Source organism: Seriola dumerili, unplaced genomic scaffold, assembly GCF_002260705.1.
Source record: "Seriola dumerili isolate Sdu_G_001 unplaced genomic scaffold, Sdu_1.0 BDQW01000073.1, whole genome shotgun sequence".
Classification (NCBI taxonomy): Eukaryota; Metazoa; Chordata; class Actinopteri; order Carangiformes; family Carangidae; genus Seriola; species Seriola dumerili.
In genome coordinates, this window is record NW_019174328.1 from 4,617,871 (window position 1) to 4,643,464 (window position 25,594).

General features: G+C 43.8%; 1 protein-coding gene across 1 annotated transcript in view; it reads right to left on the minus strand.

Moving 5' to 3' along the window:
* Positions 1 to 303: 303 nt before the first annotated feature.
* Positions 304 to 25,594, minus strand: part of tacc2 (transforming acidic coiled-coil containing protein 2) — a 45,820-nt gene continuing 20,529 nt past the window's right edge. The window contains exons 7-23 of the mRNA XM_022744004.1: positions 14,832 to 14,938; positions 12,897 to 14,319; positions 12,647 to 12,682; positions 10,348 to 10,405; positions 10,042 to 10,249; positions 9,573 to 9,622; positions 9,351 to 9,460; positions 8,960 to 9,113; positions 8,414 to 8,560; positions 4,919 to 5,068; positions 4,741 to 4,817; positions 3,617 to 3,660; positions 2,999 to 3,007; positions 2,066 to 2,226; positions 1,781 to 1,887; positions 1,370 to 1,490; positions 304 to 1,273 (exon numbers count right to left, since the gene is read on the minus strand). Coding sequence (XP_022599725.1) covers positions 1,208 to 1,273; positions 1,370 to 1,490; positions 1,781 to 1,887; positions 2,066 to 2,226; positions 2,999 to 3,007; positions 3,617 to 3,660; positions 4,741 to 4,817; positions 4,919 to 5,068; positions 8,414 to 8,560; positions 8,960 to 9,113; positions 9,351 to 9,460; positions 9,573 to 9,622; positions 10,042 to 10,249; positions 10,348 to 10,405; positions 12,647 to 12,682; positions 12,897 to 14,319; positions 14,832 to 14,938 — 3,028 coding nt within the window. The 3' untranslated portion in view covers positions 304 to 1,207. The remainder of the gene's footprint in view (positions 1,274 to 1,369; positions 1,491 to 1,780; positions 1,888 to 2,065; positions 2,227 to 2,998; positions 3,008 to 3,616; positions 3,661 to 4,740; positions 4,818 to 4,918; positions 5,069 to 8,413; positions 8,561 to 8,959; positions 9,114 to 9,350; positions 9,461 to 9,572; positions 9,623 to 10,041; positions 10,250 to 10,347; positions 10,406 to 12,646; positions 12,683 to 12,896; positions 14,320 to 14,831; positions 14,939 to 25,594) is intronic.

Below are 25,594 nucleotides of genomic sequence, written 5' to 3' on the forward strand. Positions count from 1 at the left end.
TGCAATGTACTTCCTGTGGTATATCTACCCCTGACTGGAGAAAGTAAGTAAGAGAAGAGGAAAAGTAAAACTCAAAAATAAAATTTTGTGATGCATCATTTAAACATAAGCAGGATCACCTATGCTTGTGCATCTGGTTTCCTGACACTGACTGGAAGCAGGATATTGTCAAATAATCATAATCACCTCTTAATCCCGATTTATCAGTGGTCATGCCATTAATTCATGGAGTGCGATGTTTCAAATGGGGGCTCATTGTGGGAAAACATGTTGTGCAGGTTAAGAAGCAGAGTAAAGTCAGACTGCTGTATTGCCATCTTTTATTGCACTTTGTAAGCAGATGCTGTACAGTAGCTGTGCAGAGAAGTTATTCCTCAGTGTGACACAACGACCATAGCAGGACCAGGACATATCCATCCAAAATGAAATTACTCCTAGTCACAACTGAATACAGTCACGATTAGTTTGCTTTATATCAAAATAAAATCCAAAAAATAAAGTCCCACGATTTCATCGAGAAAGCTATGACAAGTATGACAAATATCTACAAGGTTACATGAGGGAAGCGGACTGAGGATGACGGAATAACTATCAAAAATGCAGATACTTGGAGTTTCCTACAGTATATACAAACATTAACATTACAAGTTTTTCTCTCTCTCTCACATGCAGTAAGCTATTGTGATAAGTTTGTGTTCTCTTAGTGGTGTATCAACATTTCATGAATGAATCTAACTCTCTGGTTCTCTTTTTCAAAGTCTATCGTTCTCTTGTATAAAGAGGAGACAACAACAGGAGTGGTTAAACAGTCTTCTCCCTCAATGGCTGTCATGGCAAAAACATTATAGATAATTTAACAATGCGCTCACTTTCTCATTATCATACACACACCCACACACACACACACACACAGACACACTCATTAGTGATATGGTAAATTCTCTAAAACTTTAAACCAGACCCCCCCCGATACAGTACGATACACTGACACATCAAAAATGTACAGAGTGATTAAGAGGAAGCCATTCCTGTGGATCCTGTATACACAAAGTCAGTAGGAAATATAATCCCAAGGCCACTTTGGCCTCAGATGTCTGTCAGTCCTTGAAAGAGTGATAAATATTACTGATCTGCTTCATTTTCCAAGTAGTTCTTCTATAAACACAAAATCTTTTCTTTCAGATTTGGCCTAGGTGTGGCGTGGCCGCTAACTCCTCCCCATCTTGGCGATCAGCTCATCACAGATCTTTGTCAACTCCTCGATCTCTTTGTTCTGTAAAACAAAAGTTCATTTTACAGTTTATATACTTGTTCACATGGATTTTTTCCCCTGATTTCATATCTTTTCACATCTCATCGCACCACTGACCTTTTGCTCCAAAGTGCGCTCCAGAGAGTCCACTTTCATCTGCTCCTTCCTCAGACTGGCCTGGTGGGCGGCTTGCTCCTGCTTGGCCTTCGCTCGCACCTGAGCTATCTCTGCATTGGCCCTGGAAACACAAAAGTAATACGATGAGAATCAAGGCACCTTTCCATAACTCCCATCAGCTTGGGAAGTCTTATAAAAGCACAACCTCACATCTGTAAAGCCAATACAGAATCGATCTGTACAAATTTCAAATCTATACTGTTAAATCTATAGAAACAGCTAATTACATTACTGGTCTATATCCAAACATTTCAGCTGGGCATCGAGTTATTGTGTAGGAATCGTACTGTGGTGAAACTACACAGTCAGAGTAAAACAAACTTGAGATAAAGAGAGTATGCACAGACTCACTTGTCTAGTTTCTCCTCTGCATGAATCTTCAGGGCTTGGTAGCGCTGTTCCTCCTTACGGACTCTCGACAGATACTCCTGAGCGCACTTCTTCAGCACCTCTTCATTCTGACCAGAGTGAGAAATCATTTAATTGCTTGCCATAGGGCTGTCAAGCTAAATTTTAGATGACTTACAAGGCCGGTCATGCTGAAAACACTCATTAGTTGTGAATTAGTTGTGTGTGTGTGTGTGTGTGTGTGTGTGTGTGTGTGTGTGTGTGTGTCAGTGTGTGTGTAGTAGTCACCTTGCGGAAGCCCTCCAGCACATCTTTCATCTTCTCGTAACGTCGGAAGAGGTCGGCCAGAGACTTTTCCACAGAGTTGAGGTCAGCCAAGGCCTGGTCCTTCTCCATGATCAGCTGCTGGATGGTGTGGTGAGAGAGAGACTTCTCTTTCTGGTCATCCTCTGATGGACACACACAGACACACTGTAGATCAGGTCATTATTTCTATGAACTGAAGAGTCTACAGTAATGGGCACATATACCGTTTAAAATCCAAAACCAACACATACATACAAACAAACACTTTATTTTTGATGATATATCAAAATGGATTTGTGAATTGAAATGGCTTAATAGCATTTTATACTACACTATATGAGTATTTCTGATAAACCAGTGTAGCATGCAAACAAAAACACTGATCAATGTGTGAATTAAAGAGACTATAGGGACAGAGCAGGGGGCTGGTTTCCTTTGAGCGGCTTCTACACTCTTCAGTATTATATGACAAAGCTCCCACAGTATTTCAACCCCCTCCAAGCTTTCCCTTTCCTTTCCTATGACAAGCTTAGATGTCCAACCTGCTTAATTCACTAATTCTGCATGAATGACGCAACCCTCCGTAGTAGAGAAACCAAGTGCAGACGTGCACGTAAAGGTTTCCAGTGGGAATATTAAAGGTTTTGATCACATTTTGTATAAAGTTGCACTGAATATCAGCAGCTGAGAGATCACGTAAAGGTTGGCTGAACAGAAAATGCCAAAGGATTCTGTCCTTTTTACCCATTAAAAAAAACTATGTCTCAACATACAGGATGAAATGCAAAAAAATGGACAAACAAATGTCACTGGATGAGATGAAGAAAGTGAGCACAGCTGCTCCCCCTCTTTGACAGACGGATGGAGAGATGTGAGCTGACACAAAGAAGTGAAGATCAAGTCCTTGTTACTCACCTGGCATGCCTGTCAGGGTTATCAAACAGTAAGGGGCAAAGATGGGAGCAGAACAGAAAAGAAGGGACTGTGTTAAGTCAAGCTGGGAGGGCAAGACACGTGACAGAGCCGAGTGTTAGACACGAGCAGAGACAGATTGTTCCCTTTTTTCGTGACAGTGCTTTAATGAGAATAGAAAATGAAATTAGACAGCAGCAAAAATCAAATTTTCAAGAATGTCCAGAGGTGGCGAGGAAGATGTAGGTGAATAAAGCAGGGACGTCAGCCTGCGGTGGAATTTAATGAGTCCAGAGAAGCTGGACACGAGTGGGCAGAGGTGAGCACTTCACCCTCCAATGACATCAGGATTCAGTTCACATCAGTCAAACAGGAAAGCAAGCAAACGGCAAAGCTAGCTTGTGTCAGAGGATAAAAAAAAAATACCTTGCTCTCTTAAAAATATATTTTGCTCAGGTTGCAAATAAACAAGTGCAGCAAAAAGTTGTGGCAGAGGTTGGGGACCAAAAGTAATTGATTTAAAATAAAATTTATGTGCACTGAAAAGAGAGTGGAGTAACCTGTGATCAGTAGTTGGGTCTTTAAAGCAACTGAAAACTTGTATTTTAAAGTTGAACTCACCTATCATCTGTGCAATTGTCTTCTCATACTCAGCAACAATTCTCCTACGGATGAGAAATTGTACATCATCAGTACATGGAGGGGTTTTTATCAGTATAAATATACAATCATGCAATTCATATATTTGCCTACACCAATGAGTATAGAGATCTGTCTGTCTGCCTGTCTGCTCATTAGCAGGATGTCTAAATAAAAACATTTAGCTGGAATTGGGTGGATATTGGTCATATAGCTGTGGATGTGGCACAACAGACAAACAATTTATGCTTTTGGTCATCATTTTTATATTGCACTTATATGCTGCAGGCTTCAAAAGGTCCAAGTTCAGTGAAAAATTGGCCTTCAGTTTGTTTGTTTTTCCTTTATTTATCTGCACTGTGTTGTTCCCCTCCAAGCCAAGGACCAGCAGGGCCCTATAAGGAGCCTTGTTTTGGGAAAAGCGGGTTGCCAGAGGTAAGAGGATTGATTAGCCATGCCTTCCCCTTAGCCTCTTAGCCCCTCCTTATCCTGAGCCCAATCAGTCAAATGAAGTAAGCTCTGTCTTATCCACAGTAACTGAGTAACTGTGGCCAGCTGGACCCGCACCCACCACCTGCTGACAGAGAACATGGTTTCAGTGCTGCATATCTCTATCTCCTTGAACCCCCATTAGTCACTAACAGCCATTTGTCAGACAGATTGATCATCTGTAGTCATAAATGTGAGTCTATTTAATCCCAGTTATGAGCTGCTGTCAGGCAGTTGATCCTGTATAATCCGAACAACAGCAATTTAAAGCCCCTTACCATATTATCCCACTGAGATCAAAGTTTTAACTCTTTCAAACTTAAAAGATATCAACCACATCTATTTCTCGATTCTCCACCACTAACCCTAATACCGATAATAAGATGGACTTCTTTGACTGGCTCACCACTCTGCGGTTAAACATGGCCTCGTTTGTCAGTGTAAGCATATAAACCAATTGACGAGTTAAATGATTATAATGGATAAAGACACTAAGTGCCATGACATGGTACTATTTAACAGAAACACAGAGAGGTGTTAATCCATGCTGCTGTGTACTATATGGGTGGGACCTCATTGTGATGTAGGAGATGACAAGCCAAGGTGCTACCTCTTACCTCATCTCCACCACTTCCTGTCGGCTGTCTTCATACTTCCTCTGCCACTCCAGCACCTCTTTCTCCTTTGAAACAATCTGAGGAGGGTGATAAAAGCATCAAGCCAAGTGCGACATGTTAAGTTGAAGTACATATACAGTATTTATGACCTCTAGAATAAACAGAATTTTAAGGGCACCTCTTCTCGTGCAATTCCCAGCGAGTGGTCCAGATCCCTGGGCAGGTGGGGACTCTCCCCTTCGATGTAGCTGGTGTTGGTGGTGGTGGTCCTGGCGTACAGGGAGCTCTTGGACACAGCACTCTCTACTGGAGATGACAGGTCTCTGTGCTGCTTCCAGGAAGCAAAGGAGAGGAAGGAGAGGAAAGGAAACATAACCAGTTACAAACCGGACGGAGCTGCAGACGGGACACCCTCACCCTAGAGCCCCCACGCACATTCTCAACAGGATTCCTGAACCAAACCGCAAGGCAGCATCAAACTATATTAAAATGTACCACACAGCAAAATCAATATGTAAATGAGGCAGGGTAGTGATGTTCCTGAAGACTTGGTCAGCTGCCACATGATTGGATGAAACAGTCTTCATAGCCACAGTATTAGCCAAGTGATTGGCTGATGCTGCCCCCAGCTGAGCGGCCATGATTACCTGCTCATCACAGTAGCTTGAATGTGATTGGGTCCAGGCAAGGCAGAGGGGAAGGAGGGCAGCAGCTGATACAGCAAAGGACTGCATCATAAACAGGACAGGGAGGATAGGGTAGCAAACTGGGCAGCATGGGAAATAGATGTTAGTCTCATGTTAAAGCAAACACCACCATACTAAACTGGTCTTACCTGTTGGGGTTAGAATCATTGCCTGATTCTTTTACATATAACTATGGTGTGAGGTGAACCAGGGAATTCACATGATTTATCATTAGAAAGACTTTGGATATATTGTTGAAGCATACTGAGAGACACTACAGACCAATGTACGTATATATGCATGTGTTCATGTGACCATTGCAACTTGTCAACAGCTCCTCACACAAAACATCATGCCAAAACGCAAAAACAATCCTCGCTCTGGTGCCATTTCCGGTCCCCTCAAACTCTGCTCTGAAAGGGATTTAGTCATCCTTGGGAGAGCCGGATTATGGGAGGATTTGATGAAATGGTTGGGGCTCAGAGGGGACAAGGAGACTGAGATCCACTAATACGTGGAAAAGAGAGTGAAGTGTTTGTTCTGTCTAGGGCAATAATTCCATTATTCCACCGTGGGTAAACACTGGTCAAGTTCAGGTAACCATGGACCTCTTTTGCTTTAAGTCAGGTACTGATTGGGCTTACCTTCCCAGTTCAGTGAGGTTTCAAAAGAAACTTTAAGCAAATCATAACTTGTTTACTCGCTGCTTAAAAGAGACAATCCCAAAGACGTATCTATGAGCAATGGTGAACTGTGCTTTCGTGGTGCCATACTGCCAAACAAATTTGTAATGCATGAAATCACCACAGAGTAACTGCCACACAACCTGAGAGTCTTTGGTCCCTGGGGGCAGTTCCGTACTTAGCCCAGTTAGTGATAAAGCCTTGTACAAAAAGCACCCATCACATGTCTAGTAAACTGCAAACATTTTAGCGTCACTTTCAGGAGTGCTATAGAGAAAAATCACACAGACTTGAGGAAAAGCTACTTAATGTCAGAAAGACAAACACTACGTCAAACACAAAAATAACCCAGTAGATGTATAAACACTACAATAGAGACACTAAATGTAACTGCAGGAAACACAACTCGGATACATTTGCTCACAGGGACAAAGGACAGCTATGGTCGGCAGCAGATGGAGGGAGACCATAAAAAAGGTCTCAGACTCTCTGTATGATGGATGTCTGGGGTCTACAGGAGCTAGAGTATACAGTGCAGTCTGTAGGTATCTGGACAGTTGCTTTGGCTCTTTACTCCAGCACTAGGAGGGTAAAGTGCTGAATTTCATCTTTAATTTTAGCACGTTTATATCTAAACTGGGTAAACAGGGCAGGAAAGGAGCCCTATCACTTGCTGGACTGTATGGAAATTGGTGGTATTTTCTGTGAGCCTCACACTCTTAACCAGTGTAGATGTGAACACCTTCAATCACCTTTAAAGCTGAAAGTCAGAACTTTAACCTCAGGGTTGTTTCAAATCCAGTGTGCTCTGAGCCACAAACAACGAAAAATGTGTTCATGACCAAATTATTGGACTGCACTGTAATCGGATGAAAAGGCGGACAGATCACACGGGTATAACGTTCCTCTTACTTTGAATAGGGGCGAACCGTTGATATTCCACCGCCGAGTGCTGGGTTTCTTGAGTCGAGACTGTAAAATGTGTGGGACAGCAGCATGAGACATGGAGGGAAAGAGGAGTGGGAAGCGCCTGCCCTGCTCCAGCTCTTACGAGAGTTTTTCCACTGCCCATATACTGCAGATTCCCCGCTGATCAGTAAGCAAAGCAAAAAAAAAAAAAAGAAAACTCTCACCTCTCACTATTCTTATATCCAGACATATGCTGTTTCAACAAAAACCTTCCAACCAGCAAATTCCCAAGTTCTATCTAAAATGAACACTGGCACCTACCTGATGTAACTGTTTGTTAGTGCTGTTAGTCTGGGAAAAGGACCAAATCACAGAGCAAGAATGTGACTGGGATTTAAGGTGATGATAGCAAAGTATCAACAAATACATCTGGAGGAGTTACATCTGTATAACTCCTGCTGACATTAACTCTAATGTGAGACATTCCCAGTCACAGTCATGCTCATGTACGTCTCTCATGAACAGACAACATGGATGTTGCCCAACATGCATAATAAAGGCAAGGGACTAAGAATGCACAGTACTCTGTTCCTGAGGAGTCAACCTGGGGGAGCTCGCTGCTAGTCGGGGATGGGAGCTGGACGCGTTAAGCCATGTTAGAGATTTCACATGTAGGGACTGACGAAGTGACTGCGGATGTAGTGGCGCGGCCACCATGTTGATAAGGCCATGGGTTCACAGTCACACTCAGAATGGTATGTTTAGGGAAGGGGATAGGCAGGCTGAGACACACTCATGCACACACTCTGCAGCCACACACACATGTGCCTTTACACACACCTGCTATTATGCAACCGCTCATTCAAGATGCCTCTTTGGTTTTTGCACAGACACGCTCACATACATACAGGCACGCACACACAAATACAGCAGGTGCAGGCTGACTCAGCGCAGTACCTGGGGGGTTACAGTGGAGAGGGAGGGGCACTGAGAGATGTTTTTGGCTACCTGCAGAGCCTCTATCCTCAGGGCGGCAAGTACCAGCTCCTCCTGGGCCGCATTCATGGGGGGTTGGGGGTATTGATGGAATTCAGGGGTAAGGGAGGGGGGTTGCGGCCCAAGGATGAGAGAGCAAAGGGAAAACATATAGAAAGTTGAGCACACACACTTGCTGCTGTCTATATTTCACACACCATCAATCTATTTCACACACTAAAGAACTTGTGGGTGGAGAAAACATGGGAAAATGAATACGAAGGATGTAATAAGGTGACACAACGGGAATAATGTTCATGCAAAAACACACACCATCACACATCTGGGCCACAAATGGGCCACTAAAGGCGAGACCTATGAGGTTTATCAAGAGAGGTCATGTGTGGTCTGTCAACACACCTGTAGTTTTTGGGCGAATGCGGTGGGGTTGGTCTCAGCCAGGTCAGGCTCCAGGTACTGCAGGGGGTCATCACACTCAGACAGCCTGTCTAACAGGGGCATGGCCAGGGCAGGAGCAGGGGCCTCCATGGGGCCCTGGCTAGGGGACTACAAGGGCACCAGGAGGCGTAGGCAGAGGGCAGGGAGGAGGGCAGGGGTCGGGATGGCAAAGCAAGCGTTGAGTGTTTGTTTGAGTGGCAGCATTGGGAGCTGAGTCACTGAATTCAAGCTGGAGACTTAGTGTGGCGAACTGGCTATTTGTCATCAGTGACGTTGGCTTTAATGAGAATCATGACTGATGGTCATGGTTCATGTTGGAGACTTGGCCTACATTGAAGCATGTGTAGTGTGGCACTCTGTCTCCCCCTTGTGACTAAACAATGACATGGTGTAAATGTAAATCAAAATTGACAGATTCTCTTCACATGATGGCGACGAGACACAGGAATGACATACGTGAAAACTGCCCACTGGGTGTGAATCTTTGTAAAAAGGAATTTGGCTCACCTGCTCGTCCCTCTCTGTGCTCTGTGTTCGGCTGAGTGACTCGCTTTCTCTCTTCCTGCCCTTGTCCCCAGCTGAGCCCTCAGGACCAGGCCGAGAGCTCAGCACTGGTGTCTTCATACCTGCAGTTATCTGGGCCTCCATCTCCTCGAAACTCCTGCACAGAACGAGCGACAGAAAGGAGAGAGAGAGGGAGAAAGAGGCAGATCACATGTTAATACAGGGTTAGTGAAAAACACTGCTGAGCTGCATGCATTATGCAATTAAATCATTGTGCTTTATACTTAGCAAACTAGATATACCGGTAAAGTTCTGACAGCTACTCTGTAAGTCTTCCTATACGGTGGACATACAACACATGAAATACTTAGAGTAGTAGTAGAGTGAGTTGTACCCTGTGCAGGGGGAGCTGGGCTCAGATCCATGTGCACACGAATTCTTGGTTAAACTGTCAGATACTGAATCCAGCTTCAGATACAAAGAAGGCTTCTTCACAGACAGTGGCTGTGGAACAAAATCACATATCACATGTAAAACATGCTGCTATGAGTGAAGAAAGCAAAGCAATAAAGATTAGATAAACAATCAAAATGTCAGAATAATACCAAATACTCACAGGTGAAGAGGAGCCAATCTTCTCCATGTACTCAATTTCATAGTCTTGCACTGAAGCAGAGAGACAAAACAAAGTTTTAAATGCAGAGGAACAAATGGAGAGACATTTCAGCCAGTGCTGAGCTCTGGACTGCTTTTATTGGAGGATAAGGCACGGCTCTCTGTTCTCTTTCATCTCTGACCCAGATGGGTTGAGCCAGACAGCCTCTGGGAAGAGGTGGTAATTCTAGAGGTCAGAGGGCAGTAGAGAACTGGGCCAGCAGCTATGAGAAAAATCAATAATGTTGCCAGATGAATAAAGAGTAAAGTGGCTGATTGCTGTACATGAGGCTTTATCCAAACATACGCTTTGAATTTCCTTTCAGCACAGCCTCTCTATGCTATGCTTTGATCTCTGTCGGCATTTGCTTGGGCACAGGTGGCTGGAGACACAAAGAGGGATCCACGAAAGTCAGACAGTAATGCCTCACCTAGAGTCTGATGAGGAAGACTGTTCTCATTGACGAAGGACGTCAGGTCACATGGCTGAGGGAATTCTTGTTGGTCAGAGTTTAAATCTGCATCAATGTCGTGCAGAGCTGCCCACTTATGACTGGTGGAGGAAGCCAGCTTCTCCTCGTCTGTGGCGTGGTCATCCTGTGGGTGGAGGGAGGGAGGTTCATCTGCAGGCATAGGATCCTGCAACACAAAGGAGGAGGCAGTGAGAATCAGAGGGAAGAGGAAATACAAGTAGAAAAAAAATGAGTGAGTACACATATGGAGCATTAGATACGCACCTGGGATGGGTCAGACAATGGTGATTTCTTTGGCGACCTCTTCACTCTGAAAGTATTACTGAAAAAAGGAAAAATTTCCAGTCAAGATCCAGAGTCACTCAGCATCTTCAGTGCACAATATTCACTCTCTAACTCCAAGTATATTGTATTTGCTAACATTTGTATAGTCACAAATTCTAAAATGTGAAACTGGTTGGTTAAATCTATAAATAACATGAATACTTTTGGATAAAATGAAAGGCTTAATTTGCTTAGAGCAGCATTACCATATGTGTAATAGTACAACTTACTGTAGTCTGTGTTGCTGAAATGACCAAACAGTGAAATGCTTGTAAAGAGGGTTTAATGTGTTTAGTAATTGAAGAGCGAGGAGAAGCGGTAAATGAATGTCATGTTGTGAATAGTTTACTTTCCACAAATACTGATCCCAGGCAGGAATGTGTTTAGAAATGTAGTGGGTTAGTTGGGACACTGATGAAAACATAATCTATTACTGTAGATAAACTGTTAATGGCAGCCATTTACCTTTATTACCTCAGTTTTCAGTTTATAGATCCCTTGATGCATGAATTCTCAGTGGATGTTTGTATAAGTTAGGTAGACCTTGGATAGCAATTCACAACAACTTCAAGGATGAATCATCCTTTTTCATCCTGTGAATCTAATCTTAAAGACATATCTGATAAATAAGTGTTTCATGGTTGTAATGTTGAATTAATTTTGGATGAACATGATTGGACAACAACCAGAAAACTATATATCTCTATAAAGATATGACCATTATTAGAAAGCTTTAGTTCTTTCAATAATAGCCAACAATGAACACAAGAGAGAGCACAAACTCCTGCTTTGTTATACACTGGCATGTCAATAAATACATCTATCACAAAGAAAGATTGTTTTGTCTGTTTCAGTTGAAAAGTTAATGGAATATTGTTGCCATAACAGAATTTACACTTTTGTTTTGAAAGAAAAAAGGCTGATACAAAACTACTGAAAATGGTCTAAAGAGTGACTACTTAAGGCAGAAACCATAGACTGTATGTGGAGCGGCAGCAACACAACAAACACAATCTCCATATTTGCATTAATTTCTTCGTCATTCAACAGCACCTCACTGAGCACTGCTGCACTGACCTCTAGTGGTTAAAGGTTTTAAGTCTTAAAGACTGCTGACCCTATAAACCATGATGTAATGTGTGTGGTGTATTGCAGATGGTATACTGTATGTATATATTGTGTGGTATACTGTAGAATTTCCAGCCCTTTTTAAAATTATAGTATAGTATAGAGATACATTTTGACATCAATGTAGAGTTTGTTATTTCATTTTAATAGTCTTTTGTGTGGCTGTGGTGGCTTAGTTAGTCTTTTACCTGTTTGATTATAGCTTCTATAATAGTGACCCCTTCTGTTTTCACTCTGGAATTCAGGAGTTTTACCCAGTCGGATCATTGAACAATACTAAAAATCCATGTGTGCTGAAGGATAAATAATTGTTTAGCAGTGGTGGAAAGCCATTAAGTACAAAGTATTAGGGAAATATTGTATTTCCTACTTCCTACATGTATTGGACTTTAATTTGTAAGCAAGATGCAAGATATCATTGCTATCATTGCACGTTGTTGTTCTTTTCCTCTGTGCTCTCTCTTGCTGTCTGTCTCTCTCTCTCTCTCTCTCTCTCTCTCTCTCTCTCTCTCTCTCTATCTCCCCCAACCCAACCGGTCGAGGCAGATGGCCGTCCACCCTGACTCCGGTTCTGCTTAAAAGGAAGTTTTTCCTTGCCCTTGTCGCCTAGCGCTTGCTCTTGGTGGGAATTGTTGGGTCTCTGTAAATACAAAGAGAAGGTCTAGTGCCTTGAGATAGCTTATGTTGTGAATTGGCGCTATACAAATAAAAACTTGACTTGACTTGACTGCTGTAAGGACTGTAACACTTAAGTTCACCAAAGCACCTGTCTGGACTGTACTGGGTTCTCTTTTACCCTGTGGAAAAAGTCAACCCCCCCCCAATTGTCACTGTATAATTCGCATTCTGCTGACCATTATATAGCTATAATAACTAATGTTTCTCAGGACTCTCATAGATAGGATTATACTGTACATAACAAATTTGCCCTCCTGTTAAAATGACCAGAATTAAGAAAGTTTAAATGGGGTTGTTTGATAGTGGGTACAAGGGATTGCGATGTTTCTGTTAATAGGAAGAGGGACAACAGGCCAACATGCCGACTGAAAAGGAGCCACATGGGTTAAGGGTCATCAAAAAGGGTGGATGGTTGTGTTGCCCCTGTACTTACAACAGACAACAAAGAGAGGACACACCCCTGGACTTCCTGTGACATACGAGAATACACAGACACGGGTGACAGAGAGACAGACAGAGGACACTGGCATAGAAGACAGGTAGACCACAAACACACAGACTAGCCACAAAGAAATCACACGGACAGAGATTCAGACATTCCTACACATGAATACAACGTCCTGTAAGTGCGTGTCGACTCTCCCACAAAGGTATGGTGCTGTGGTAATACTGTGTCAACTTACGATTTGATAGGAGTTTTCTTCTTCTTGGCAGGTTTGTTCTGATTTTGGTCCTCCAGTTCCCCGATGTTGTCATTGTCATTGTCATTGTCATAGTCATTAGATGACAGCTCAAAGGAGGCAGAGGCCTTAGGAGGAGAGTTGGCCATCTTATTGGAGGATTTGAAAGGGTCTATGGAGTCATCAAAGTTATTGGGGTCAAAGCTATAAGACGGCCTGGACAGTTTAGGGGAGCTGGCCATTGTTTTCTTAGAAGTAAATGGGTTGAAATTTGGATCATCCCACTTGTCTGCTTCAAAGTTGTAGTTTACTTTAGGAACAGGGATTTCATCCTCGTTGCCATTATGGGTTGCTGGAGGGTCATTGTCCAGCTGCTGCGTCTGCGCTGGAGGGGCCTTCTTCAGCCCCAGCTTTGGTTTCCTCAGAGGCATCTTGGCACCGGGCTTCTTGCCCACTTTCTTGGGTGGGGGAGAGGCCTGGTGTGATGCCTCGCTGCTCTCCTCAGAGTAGTCAAACTCCAGCCTTACTGACTGACGCTTGGGGATGATCGGTTGCTCTTCAGGGTCTGTGACTGGCTCATCAAGAGGAGCTGTGGGACTGGGGTGACTTGGTTCCACAGCAGGGACCGGTGTACTCTCTATGGGGGTAGCAATGGGGTCGCACACAGGATCTTTACGACCCAGAACAGGGGAGTTGGCAATTTTACTACCTCCAGTTTTGAAAGGGTCGATATTCTCAAAATTATCTGGATCCCATTTGTAGGAGGCACTAGGAGGGATGGGGGATTCGTCTTTGCCAGTTGGACTACCAGGGAGAGGTGTCTCCTCGTGGCACAAGGGTAAAGCAGGTATAACAAGGCTCTCCTCTTGGCAGGTATGATTGGTCTCCTCTGGGAGAGGAGGTGGAGTTTCGACACGGCTCTTCCGGGTCCTTCGGAGAGTTCCTCCAGGGCTCGGGGTTGCAGATCCTGCTTCTGCTTCCTCCTGAGCCTGGAGAGGACTGCCAGTTCGAGGCTTTGCCCGCTTCTTGATCTCCGGGGTGCTGCTAGATGAGGCTGGCCTTGGACTCTCTGGGTTGGAGTTCTGTCTGAGAAGAGGTTTCTTCTTCAGGGACCCTGGACGGACTTTCTTGGGCCTGTGGAGTGTGCCTGGGGCACTCTCAGTGCCTACGCTGAAGGATTCAGAATGTGGTCGGAAACCTCCTGTTGTGGATCCGTCTAACAGACCAGAACTGTCTAGTTCTCCTCCCTGGAGGCTGAGGGAACGAGTCAGTGTGTGACTCGCTGAATCTGGAGCAAAAAGCTCAATGTTGTATGTACCACTGGCTGCAATAGGCTTGTTTTCATCAAAAGTACCGGACGGAGAATGGCGTGGTGGATCAGTTGAAGTCGAGTCAGAGGCAGGATCACTGACTGAGATGTCTGCTACTGCAAAGGATGGAGAGACATATGACATGTAAAGAGGTTTTCTCCAGCTGTTAAAGAGGCAAAATCAAAGCAAAATGAAATCTGAAATGAAATTGATCATATGTTTTAGCTGTTTAGAAGGTGGGTCTGGGTGTGAACAAGAAAGCCTGTATGAAGATAAAAGCTGCAGCTGGTTTCTGACAGATCCAATTATAGAGATGAATGTGCAATAAATAATTCAGTGAATATCTCGGCTGGACAGCAACTCCTGAAAAACATCCACATGAGAGAGAGGGACTGTACTGACTGGTCAGCCTTTCCTAGATATCCCAAAAGCCTCAGTTTTATGCGGTTAAGATGCTTGTCTCAGCAAACAAAGCCAGATGTGAAATACTGCTTCTTTCCACTAGATGGCACAGCAAGACTTTGTTTTACCTGTTCATTTTTAAACCTTACTGCTCAGCTTACAATAGTGTATCAGAGTAATATACTGAGCTAAGCACACATCATGGAAGACCTACTTCTTACTGTACCTGTGTCTTCAGACGTCAGTTGCTGGATCTGGGGATCTGTAGGAGAAACAGCCTTCACTGGAGTTGTAGATTCAGGGGTCTCAAACGCTCCATCAGAGTCTGAGCTCCTTTAACAAAAGAGAAGGGCACACTTAAATCAAGGCTGTTGTGAATCAGACTGACATCACTTTAACTGTAATCCAACTGAATCAGTTGCGAGAGTCACTGACGTCACATGAAGCTGAGCTGAACTTCTCTCCACATCATTTCACAAACGACACATTTATTTCCCAAGTAAGCGCCTCAAATATCAATCGCATCATCAATCATATGACTCAATATTTTGCTGCGTGTATACAGTACATCAAGTATGAATGGCAACGAGATCTATTTCTTGTAATGTGTGTGCATTTCGGTTTCCATTTTCTACTGGACTTCAATGGCTCTGCAGTGAGGTGACAGATAACAGCACATCTGAGACACATCCACATCCACATCCAACACCTATACACACACTATACAAGAGCACCTGAAAGATGTCACAGCCATCAAATAGACAGAGGTTGACCGAGGAAAACATCAAGCCACAAATGGAGAAATGCCTGATTTCTGCATGACAACAGGCTGCAAATAAAAATCCCAGGGTTATCGTCCTAAGCGAGACAATATTGATTTGTCTTCCTCAGCACCATACGCACACACATTTACATATGGTAGCAAAGCTCATCACACAGCTTGACCACGGAGCTCCACGCTCCATTGATTGGTGTATTACGTGACGGTGTCACTCCAGGCTCCCCGTCCCATCTCACCTCTGTCTGACCGGCTCCCCGGCAGCCTTGATCATGCTGTCATGACGTGAGCCCCAGGAGAGACGCCGAAGGAGGCCCAGAGCCGGATCCGAGCCTGGGCTGTCCCCGTCTCCTGCCCCTCCCAGCAGTGTGTCCCAGCCCCAGCGAGCCCACTGCAGTGGAGACAGCGCCTGCCACGCACTCACTGCCATGGCTGCCGGCGGGCTGCACCTCTCCGCACCAGAATGCTACTGCCTGACACACAGGTAGACGCCCACCGCCTCTTTCTAGGCTGATGACTAAGACCACGGGATCTAACCTTCCCTCCTTTCCTCTGCCTTCTCTCCGCCTTTTTCTACTGCCTAATATCCAGCTCTCTTTGTTTCCAATATACAGTCCTTTCCCGCTGCTCCTCTTTGTTATCTGTATCCATATCAGTATGTCTCCACTCCTCCCCAGTAGGAAATGATGTCTCCCAATCTAAATAAGACCGGCTGCAGAAGCCCACCGCCTGCATACTGTATATTCTGACTCTGCCTCACTCTCTCTCTCTCTCTGCCAGCCTTACTCTCTCTTCTCTTCTCCCTCCCTCTACCTTCCTCTCTCTCTCTCTCTCTCTGTCTCTCTCGCTTGCTTCTGAACCAATTTGCTGTATCCACACCGAAGAAAAATCTGTCTGCTGCCCACAAGCCAAACCTGTGCTCATAAAGCTCACTCATTACACACACCACTGATGCATCTGATATATATTTCCTGCCTCCTAATCTCCACTGTAGCGTCCTTCTCTGCATAAATTACTTATCACTGACACACTTCTTGGTCAATGCAAAGACACACCCAGGTTTTGCTCTACATATCCAGGTCATATTCACATGCACACATGCACGCAAGTACATCCACACACACACACACACACACACACACACACACACACACACACACACACACACACACACACACACACACTGAAACTGAAAAAACATGCAGTATCTTTTGCTAATACATGCAAAGATATGGTTGTGTGCAGGTGCAGGAGATGGCCTCTACAACACGTCTTTGGACAGTATCATGAAATGAGTCAAAAGAAGAATGGTGTTGGAAAAACGCAATGCCCAGAGGAAACACTGCCATTATTGTGGACCCCCACAGTTAAATGACAACTCCACGTCTATACAATTTATTGATCTAGCTAATCTATAGGGCTTCACCTCAAGGCAATGTTGAGGCCATTCAGCATCTTGTGGGGCTCCTTTGTCACAGACATGCACAAAATATAGTATCATCAATACAGACAATATGGCCAATGCAACAAAAATTCAGAGCAGAGATAGTATGAGGGGACTGGCAATAAATGTTTTTTGCTGTGATGGACAATATGTCCACTGTCCCTGGGGTTAAATCACAGCAGAGATGGGAGGGTCTCTGATGAATCTGATAAATCAGGCTACACATAAACATTTGACAGCATGAGCATGTTAAAGCTCCAATAGGCTATAAAATGATAAGCAATACCTGTTTGTTACGTTTTACATGCTCAGATCAAAAGCCTTAAACGCAACACCATTGCTTTCAGGGTGCTGTGATGCGTGATTAGACAGCACATGGCTGAGGAGGGAGCCAGAGCTGTAATCTCTGTGAGGACCCTGCGTGTCCCAGCAGGATAAGACTGGTCTGCCTGGAGATCCATCTGGATCAGTCACCGGGAACCAGGATCATATTGTCAGATGGTAAGACAGACAGAGACCACTACTCCAATGACAGGACCCTCACACATAGTGTAATACATGGATAGCAAATAAGCATCCACCATGCCAAGGCAAATGTGTGGAAATGAAACTACTCAACAAATTCTATGAAAAAAAAAGCTGCGTATAAATAGTTATGGTGTTAAGCGTACAAATTAGCAGCTTCTTTGAGAGCGGATGGAAAAATCTCTGAAAACAGTGACATAAGATAATTAGGGCTGATATCAGTGCTCTGTTTAGGACCTTCTTCATGCAACTGCAAACACTATGTTGCTATGGTAACTGGAGGTTGTCCCAACCATATGTTAGCGTGGATGAAAAACAAAAACAACGGAGTGGCTGGATGCAGACAGTCCAACACACACATACACACACACACAACTGAGGCTGTGAAGTGTATTATATGATATAGAGGACAAATAAAGGCACACTGCAAATTCATGAGGCAGGCAGCTGCAGCATCAGCATCATTCTGCTTACATCTCCAGAACTGGTTTAAATACAAAAATAAAAACAGCATCATTTTTTGTTTAATCAACACTTTTAATCCTCCCAGAATGAAGCAAGCAGAATTCAAACGGTGAACAGACATGAAACCATACACTAAATGGAGCATTGTAATTGAAAGTAGACATGAAACAAATGAATAAGGTGAACAAAAATCTATCTGCTGCTTCTGTGTTAATGCAGTCGCATCGTCAGGAGCTCTTACTGTAAGTTACCTCACAGCAGATAAAACATAGAAAGAGGAAAATTAGCGTGTGGGTGAGCAGTCGGGGTACGGGGGAGAATAGAAACAAAGGGAGCAGCAGTTAATAGCAGCCTATCACTGGCTGAAATGACTGCCTGGAGACAGGAACTCTGCAGCGTGAGGCAGGGAGACGCTGCTTTTCAGACAGCCAGACGTGTCTCTGTTCCCAAAGCCAAGTCCAACTCAGCCTGTATAAACAGCTTTAACAGCGCTGGGGGGAGAGCCACCGCCAGCCACAGGGAAGAGGGGGAAACTGGGCTACACTGACATGTAAACCCAACACCACCTGTCCAAAAAATGTTGGCATTGCAAATCAAGATCTGTTCTTTGCAAAAAAAAAAAAAAGCTAAATTTGACGTCACCTCTAAAGAGTGGTCCGGAGGTGACTGTGATTAAATGAGAGCTGATGGAAAAAAAGATGAAGAAGGGATGGATGAATGGCGGCTGGCTGCTGGTCTCTAAGCAGCTGTGTGATTAGCCTCAATGGATTAGCTGCTGTACACTCCGTCTCCATCGTCTCTCAGCTGTCAAACGGCTTTAAACACCCTTCTCTGTCTGGACACCGCGGCTGTCATCTATCTCTTTACCATCCCAGTCCTCCTTTACCTTTAAAATCCTTCGCTTTCCCTCATCTCCTGCTATACCTCTACAGTTCATCATCATCCCTTTTTTTTATCTTCTTCTCATGCAGCGATCCCTTTTTCCCTCAGCTGCTTTGGAGCTTTCGGCTTCAGGTTGATCTGTGATCTGCTGTTAAAGAATAGGTAGAAAAGAAAAGATAGGCTTTCATGCTGCGTCGCATCCTTTGCATTAATACATGTTTTTTTATGAGGGTAAATGTCTGTTTTGTTCGGTATTGTGAAAAGAAGGGAGAGAGCTGTACTGTGTCTGTTTTTCATTACACTCTATAGAATCTATGGTTTTCTATGAGGTAGAGCCGAAGGGACCAACAGAGGGAGCTCCTGTGCTGCTATCCCCCTGAAGAATGAGAGTCAGGATATAAAGTATTACATCATAGCCACTGTACACCCTGTGAATCACCCGAATCACCACAACAGCCTATTATGATTTTACAAGAGCCTCACTAGTTCCTACACAGATGTTATGTGGTGAGCAGGGAGCAGCTTGTAGAGGCTTTGTAATGGGGCAAGAGCACAAAGCAGCTCTGTCCTCTGCATATGATTCTTCGATCTCAGGAAATTAAATCTTATGGAGAATTACTCTGCACTCTCTGCAGGTCATATAAACAGAACCTGTGTTTTTCTCCTCAGATGTCTTGCTGGGTCCGTCTCTCATCTCCATCCAGACTGATGTCAACTTCAATCAGCGAGACACCTCCCCCTCTGGAGTCTGGTATCCCTTTTTGTCCCAAGAAATCTGCTCAGTCCAGCTCCAAAACAAAGAAGCCACTGACACAAAAGACATAAGAGTGTCAGACTAAGATAATCTCTATGTGTAATACCTCATCGAGCCTAATCTGACTGCAAGCAGATGGCACATTAAACAACAACAGGCCAGGTCTGTGAGTCAGAGCACCAGCGGAGCGGGGGTTAAAATGTCTCTCTGTGTTGATGATGAGATCAGACGCTAGGTTAATTCAAATCGCTGCAGGAAGGACATCCCCACCCCCCCACCCCACAAATGCAGACGACAACACACACTGACCACACTGAAACAAAATGAGAATGAAAATAATAAGAATTCCCTCGAGTGTAAACACAATTTTGATCCATTATAACACTTAACACTTCCAGATGCCCTGTGATGCTCCGAGGTGTGAATGCTTTCTGCACTGTAAGTGCTTCTGTGTTACACAACTGTGGGAGTGAACTCGGTAAAAGCCTTATTAGTAATGGTGGGCACGGTGCCTCTGTCCTGCACACCTGTAGGAAAACAGCTGCTAACTCAGCCCTCCTGCAATAAGAGCCTGTACTGTGCTGACATTTTTAGTATTCTAAGTAGTATTTTAAGTATTCAGTCCCTCTGAGCTCTGAATTTAGTGGAGCTTTGAGAAGAAAAACGACTGTATTATGCTATAAATCATTCATTTCTGCATTACACACAGCACATACACACACGCATTTATTCCATTTCCCCGATCCCTCTCCTCTGTTTCTCCCCTGGCCCCTCTTCCCCTGCGCAGTGGTGTGTCTGAGATATAAATAAAACACAGTAAAGTGGAGCACTCTTGCTCCATCTCTTCCCCTCTCTAACGCTCCCTCTCTTTCTCTGTCATCCACTGATATTCCTAAGTTATGTTCTTCCACCCCCACACAGCGTGTTCTATTTCGATTCCATCACCAGCTCCTGCTCCCAGCGCGGCAGACGCGTTCTCCTTCACGCAGGAACAAAACATCACCCCACCAGCCTCCCAGCGGCACCTACTGCACTCATTGCCTAATTCTGGTTCCCACAGGCTCTCCTGAAGCACTATTATGGTTTATCCATACGTAGTGTACTGTAGTTGAGAAACACTGATGCACATGTGCGCACATGCGCTGATTCTCTCATCCTTATTTACATCACAAAAGCAAACAACAAAGATGATGTGCTCAGTTGCTTGCATTGGATTATATAGTGTGAAAAGGTTTCATGACAGTAGACATGAAGACGGAATACAAAGAAGAAAAAACGCATCAAAAATCGAGCAAGAAAAGAACACAATGTCTCACAGAGATGTTTGTAAGGCTTTAGAACTGGCGTCACAAATGCCAAGCATGCCCATAATATTACTGACAGGTGATTACATTCTGCATAATATATCACCCTGCACACATAATAAACATTTATGTTGCATGGGAGGCCAATTGAAACCCATGAATAAATAAAACACCTCATACAACAGCAAAGCAGAAGCAGCTAGAGCTTCTCTCCAGACCTTCAGCTTTTAATAAAGTAATTTTCTTCAGAATTTGCTCAATCACACCTCTGAACATTTCCACACAGAACACAGAGCAGGAATGCAGCTTAAGTCAAACTCACATGTGCTCTTGAGAGGGACAGGGGGTCTGTCCTTGCTCCATGGACTCGTTGGCTCCCATCCTCAGCTAAATCTGCCCCCCCTGCCCCCCCTGCCTGCTCCTGCTCTCCAGCCACCCTCCACATCCACCTGCTCCCCCCAAAAAGCTGCTTCTCCTTTCGGTGTGATCCTTGCAGAGGAGGCAGCCTGTGGCAGAGGAGGTGAGCACCAGCGGCTGAGCTTAGCTTTCTGTGCTGCAGTGCAGAGGATGAGCGAGCCCTGCTCGCATCAGGAGCAAAGCTGTGGATGATTCAGGGCTCCTCACTTTATGCAGAGCATCCCCGATTCTCGCTCCTCTACAGACTGGGAATATTCCTGCCTCTCATCTGGTGGTAAAATGATGCAACACCAGGAGGAACAAAATCTCCAAGAGCAAGACAAGAAGAGAATAATCCAAAACAAGCGGGGTGAAACAATAATCCTGCCTCCTTGTTTTCTTGCATGAGTGTCTGAGGTGCCTCCTCTCTGTTTGGTTGCTGAGATCGCTGAGCTGTGTTGCTGCTCTCGCTGCCTCCTCCCCCCTCTCTCCTCTACTCTCTCCCCTGACACCAGCCTCCTGCGCCTTTAAAAAGACAAGCAGCTTTTTTCTCGGCTACTGCGACTATGCAGGGGAGCCAAACAATAGCAGACCCCCAAAACCACACTGATGAACAGGCTCTTTCTCTTTCACTCTGTCAGTGTCCTTCTTCCTCCCTTCCACAGTAACCGTATCTCTCGACTTTGCCTTTGTCTTGCCAGGATCCCCCCTCTCTTACTCTGCGCGTTGCACAGTAAAAATGTCATTTTTTATGCCTCCGTTTCCCACAATGGAAGCTTCCAGCACTCAGCGTGGCCAACCAGAGTGTTGTCTAAGGTAAACAATAGACTCTGAGAAACTAGTATGTTTGTGTATTATTCAACTCTGACCCCATTGTATTCACTTTCTGTCAAGCCATTCTGCACCAGCACGCATTAACAAAACAGATAAGACCAAAAAAGGCAAAAATCACACTTTTAAAATGTTACATTGCATATTGTAAGATGGTTTTCGGTAATTAGAAGGCAACAAAACATTTAAAACCCTTTATCAGACTCAGAGACAAAGAGGCAGGGATATCCTCTACATTTCCAAATGAGAAGTGTCGAATCCCTGGCAGCACACTGGGCTGGTGATGTATTTTACTGGCACCCTCACTAAACCGTGAATTGCATCAAATACCGGAAGAGCAATAATGATATTCTGTCTAGCTGTGTCCTCCAATTTTGCTCTTTTCTTTTTTAGTCATCTGTGTGTGACATATGCAGAGAATGTGTCCTGTGGGATGGAAATATGAGCAGGAACAGGTTCTACAAATTTCCCATTGATTGTCAAGGAGCAATGGGAAAGAGCCCTGTTGGAAATATGAGAAGAATAAATCTATTGTAGACTCATGGGAAAGTGAGGAAATGAGGGCTCACTACAATAGACACTCCTGCAGCCTGCAGTGCTGGTGGTCACACAAAGTCGCTGTGTGCAGGGTTCAGGTGTCGCACCTCTGCCTAAAAGGACCAAAACGACTGAATGAAATGTAGTTCCACTGCAAAAAGTAAACCACAAAAGCCATTGTTCAAGTGCAACCGAACACCACATTTAAAAAGGGGGAGTGTTTGCATGTAAACATGAAGTCCATTAACTGATGTTCACAAAGAATTATCGATGTGCCCACTCACAACCCCCCCCGACACAGACCTCTGCTAAAGCAAAAATATTGATTGCTGTGACTGTCCAGACCCTCCATACCAGCTCAAAGATGTATCTAGGGCAGCAAAGCACGTTCAGTACAAGTTCCTATTCTATTGAGTGACCAACATAAACATCCTCTCTTTGTTGCAGCTTTAAAGTCTGGTCTTTGCACTGCAGCTTCAACTCTCGACTGAAGAAAACGGAAGAAATAAAAAATTCAGCAAACTCAGGCACTGGAAGAAATGGTTGTGGCAGTTTTTCTGAAAGATTCATAACGGCGCTCGAGAGTCACTACGATCCACAGACGTGCAGCCTGCAGGACTCTTTTTACTTAAGAAGACAATAGTAGAAAACAGAAAACCTCTTGTTGCATGTGAAATGGGTTTTATGGGCTTAACAAATCTAAAACATACAGTTAGGTCAGATTTAAATATGATTTTTTTAAAAGCTGCTGTTGTCAGTCACAGATTTATCAAAACTGTTCTGGCCTTGCTTTCAAAATTCAAACAGGAGCCTCATAAGAATCTTTAGAAGGGTTGAAGTGAAAAAAATTGGGTTGTGATTGTCGAGCAAATTCAAGTTTAAGTGTGATCACAGAGAGTCTCAAAGATTGTTACAGGAAACACACAATATAATTTGTTTTTCCTAACAACCCAAGATCTCAGGAAGGACCACAAAAAAGGGACCCCCAACTATAGCAAATTATAGGTGCTGACCAAGTGGGTGATAACAAAGTAGCAAATAATGTGCTACAACAATGATTCATAAAAAATACAGAGTAAAGACAGAGAGTTTCTAATGAGCACAGCCACTAAAAACATGCAATAGATGTTGAAAAGTTCTAAAATGTGGCTCTATTTCTGAGTTCAAGTACAAAATTACATAAAAACAGACTTTGGTCCTGTGTGTAAAAAGGTTCAAATACACGACAGGGTGGAAATACTCAATAAGGAGCTCAAAGACATGTTTTGGGGAATCCTGGTTTCAGACATCTGTGCAGCTCCTCTGATCATCCTGCTGAACAGCTGCTGATCAGGCAGGTTAAGAGCCTAGAGCTTTTGTTTTTCACGTGCCAAGAAAAAACTGCATTGCTCCCATGAACAATCACTAATGGAATTGATTTCCTGAGGCAGTGTCTACAAAACCTCTACTCTCCCATTTACTTTGCATTTATAATATATATTCTTACAACATATTTTGAGATTAAGGGGCATCCCTTCTCTTTCTGTCGTCAAAGAAAATGACAAAAGCAATGGTTGGTGTAACCACGGCACTTCAATGGGACACCTCAACAATTAAGATCCAGTGAAATGAAAGCTTATCAGTCCATTATCTCAGCTGCAGAGGAGCATAGTGGTCGCATAAGAAAGTGGTGAGAACACAATTGTCACAAACACAGGTGAATGAGAAGGCTGAGCTGTTAAAAGTACTGTAGCTTGTAAAATGCAGAGCCTCATATCTGGCTCCCTCTACAGTCTCAAACAGAAGGAAGACTGTGCTCTTAGCATAATCACAATTTAAGTAGACAGGGCAGGAGCTGATGGCTTTGACAGTTTTTATGGGAATCCAAATTAACAAAAGACTCCTCACTTTTCAGCTGTCAGGGATTGTCTATATGACAGAAAGCAAGTGTAAAAATGTGTGGGAGTCACTGATGGGTTCATTATTTTGAACAAATATTTATTCAGAAAAGGAAGGCGGCCTTGTGTCTCTCTTTTTTTCACAGAAGGATTTAATTATTACTCATCCAACTCTCAATGATTCATTCAATAAAAAACACATAAAATATGTTTGTCTTTGGATGACTAACTGAGATTATTACATGGTGATGGAAGCCAATTCTCAGCTGGTGGAGGTACGTTCAAGACTTGGCCAACCTGAAGCACCTTTGAGCAAGATAATAAATATCTAACAGCTTTAAGGGAGTTACTCAGTCCCAACAAGGACTGATATATATCATCACTTTATTATCAGTAAAGACTGATAGTGTTCTTACTATTGCATATGACCTTCGCACTCAAACTAATGTATTTTATCAAAAGTATTAGCTTTTACCTGCACATATAGTTGAGCCTCTGTGTGTCGACAGGCAATCTGTGACATCCAATCAGAACATTCAGTCCGTGTTACTGTGTTGTTGCTTCACTCCTCTCCAGTGCTGTCTGACAGTCCTCTCAGATATCATAAATAATATAACACCACTATACTGCCTAGCCCTCTCTAAATTCTGGTCTTCTCTGAGCAAGGGAGTTGGTTAGAAATACAAACAGCATCAAGTCATAAGCAAATATGTTTCATTTTACATAGAAAACAATACAGAGTCTGTATACATACAGAGAGCTACAATGGAGCTGGTGTGTCTCCCTGTGCTCATTCATGTGTGCACCAGGTGACTGCAGCATTCAGACAGCTGAGCGCAGACAAGGGCTGACAGCAAAACATGAACACTGGACTCTGCAAAGGGAAAACACCCTCTGCTGGTCTCACGCAGCACTGCACTGTGAAAGTGGCTGAGTCATTCCCTCCTATAAAATAAAGTCTGTGAAATAAAATGCAAAGCCAAAAAGCACTGCAGAGGAAAGCTTAGAAATAAAAGTGGTTAAACTGTGCTGATAGCAAAAAATAATGAGGAGCATTTAAATGTAATCAGCATCAGTTTGTGAATGAAAATCATTGTGTGAAACAGTGGCTCCATCATTAGAGTGCTGCACGAACAGCCATAATATGTCAAGTGGTTATGATAGGGCAGATTGTACTTGTGAGAAAGCGTGGTGTG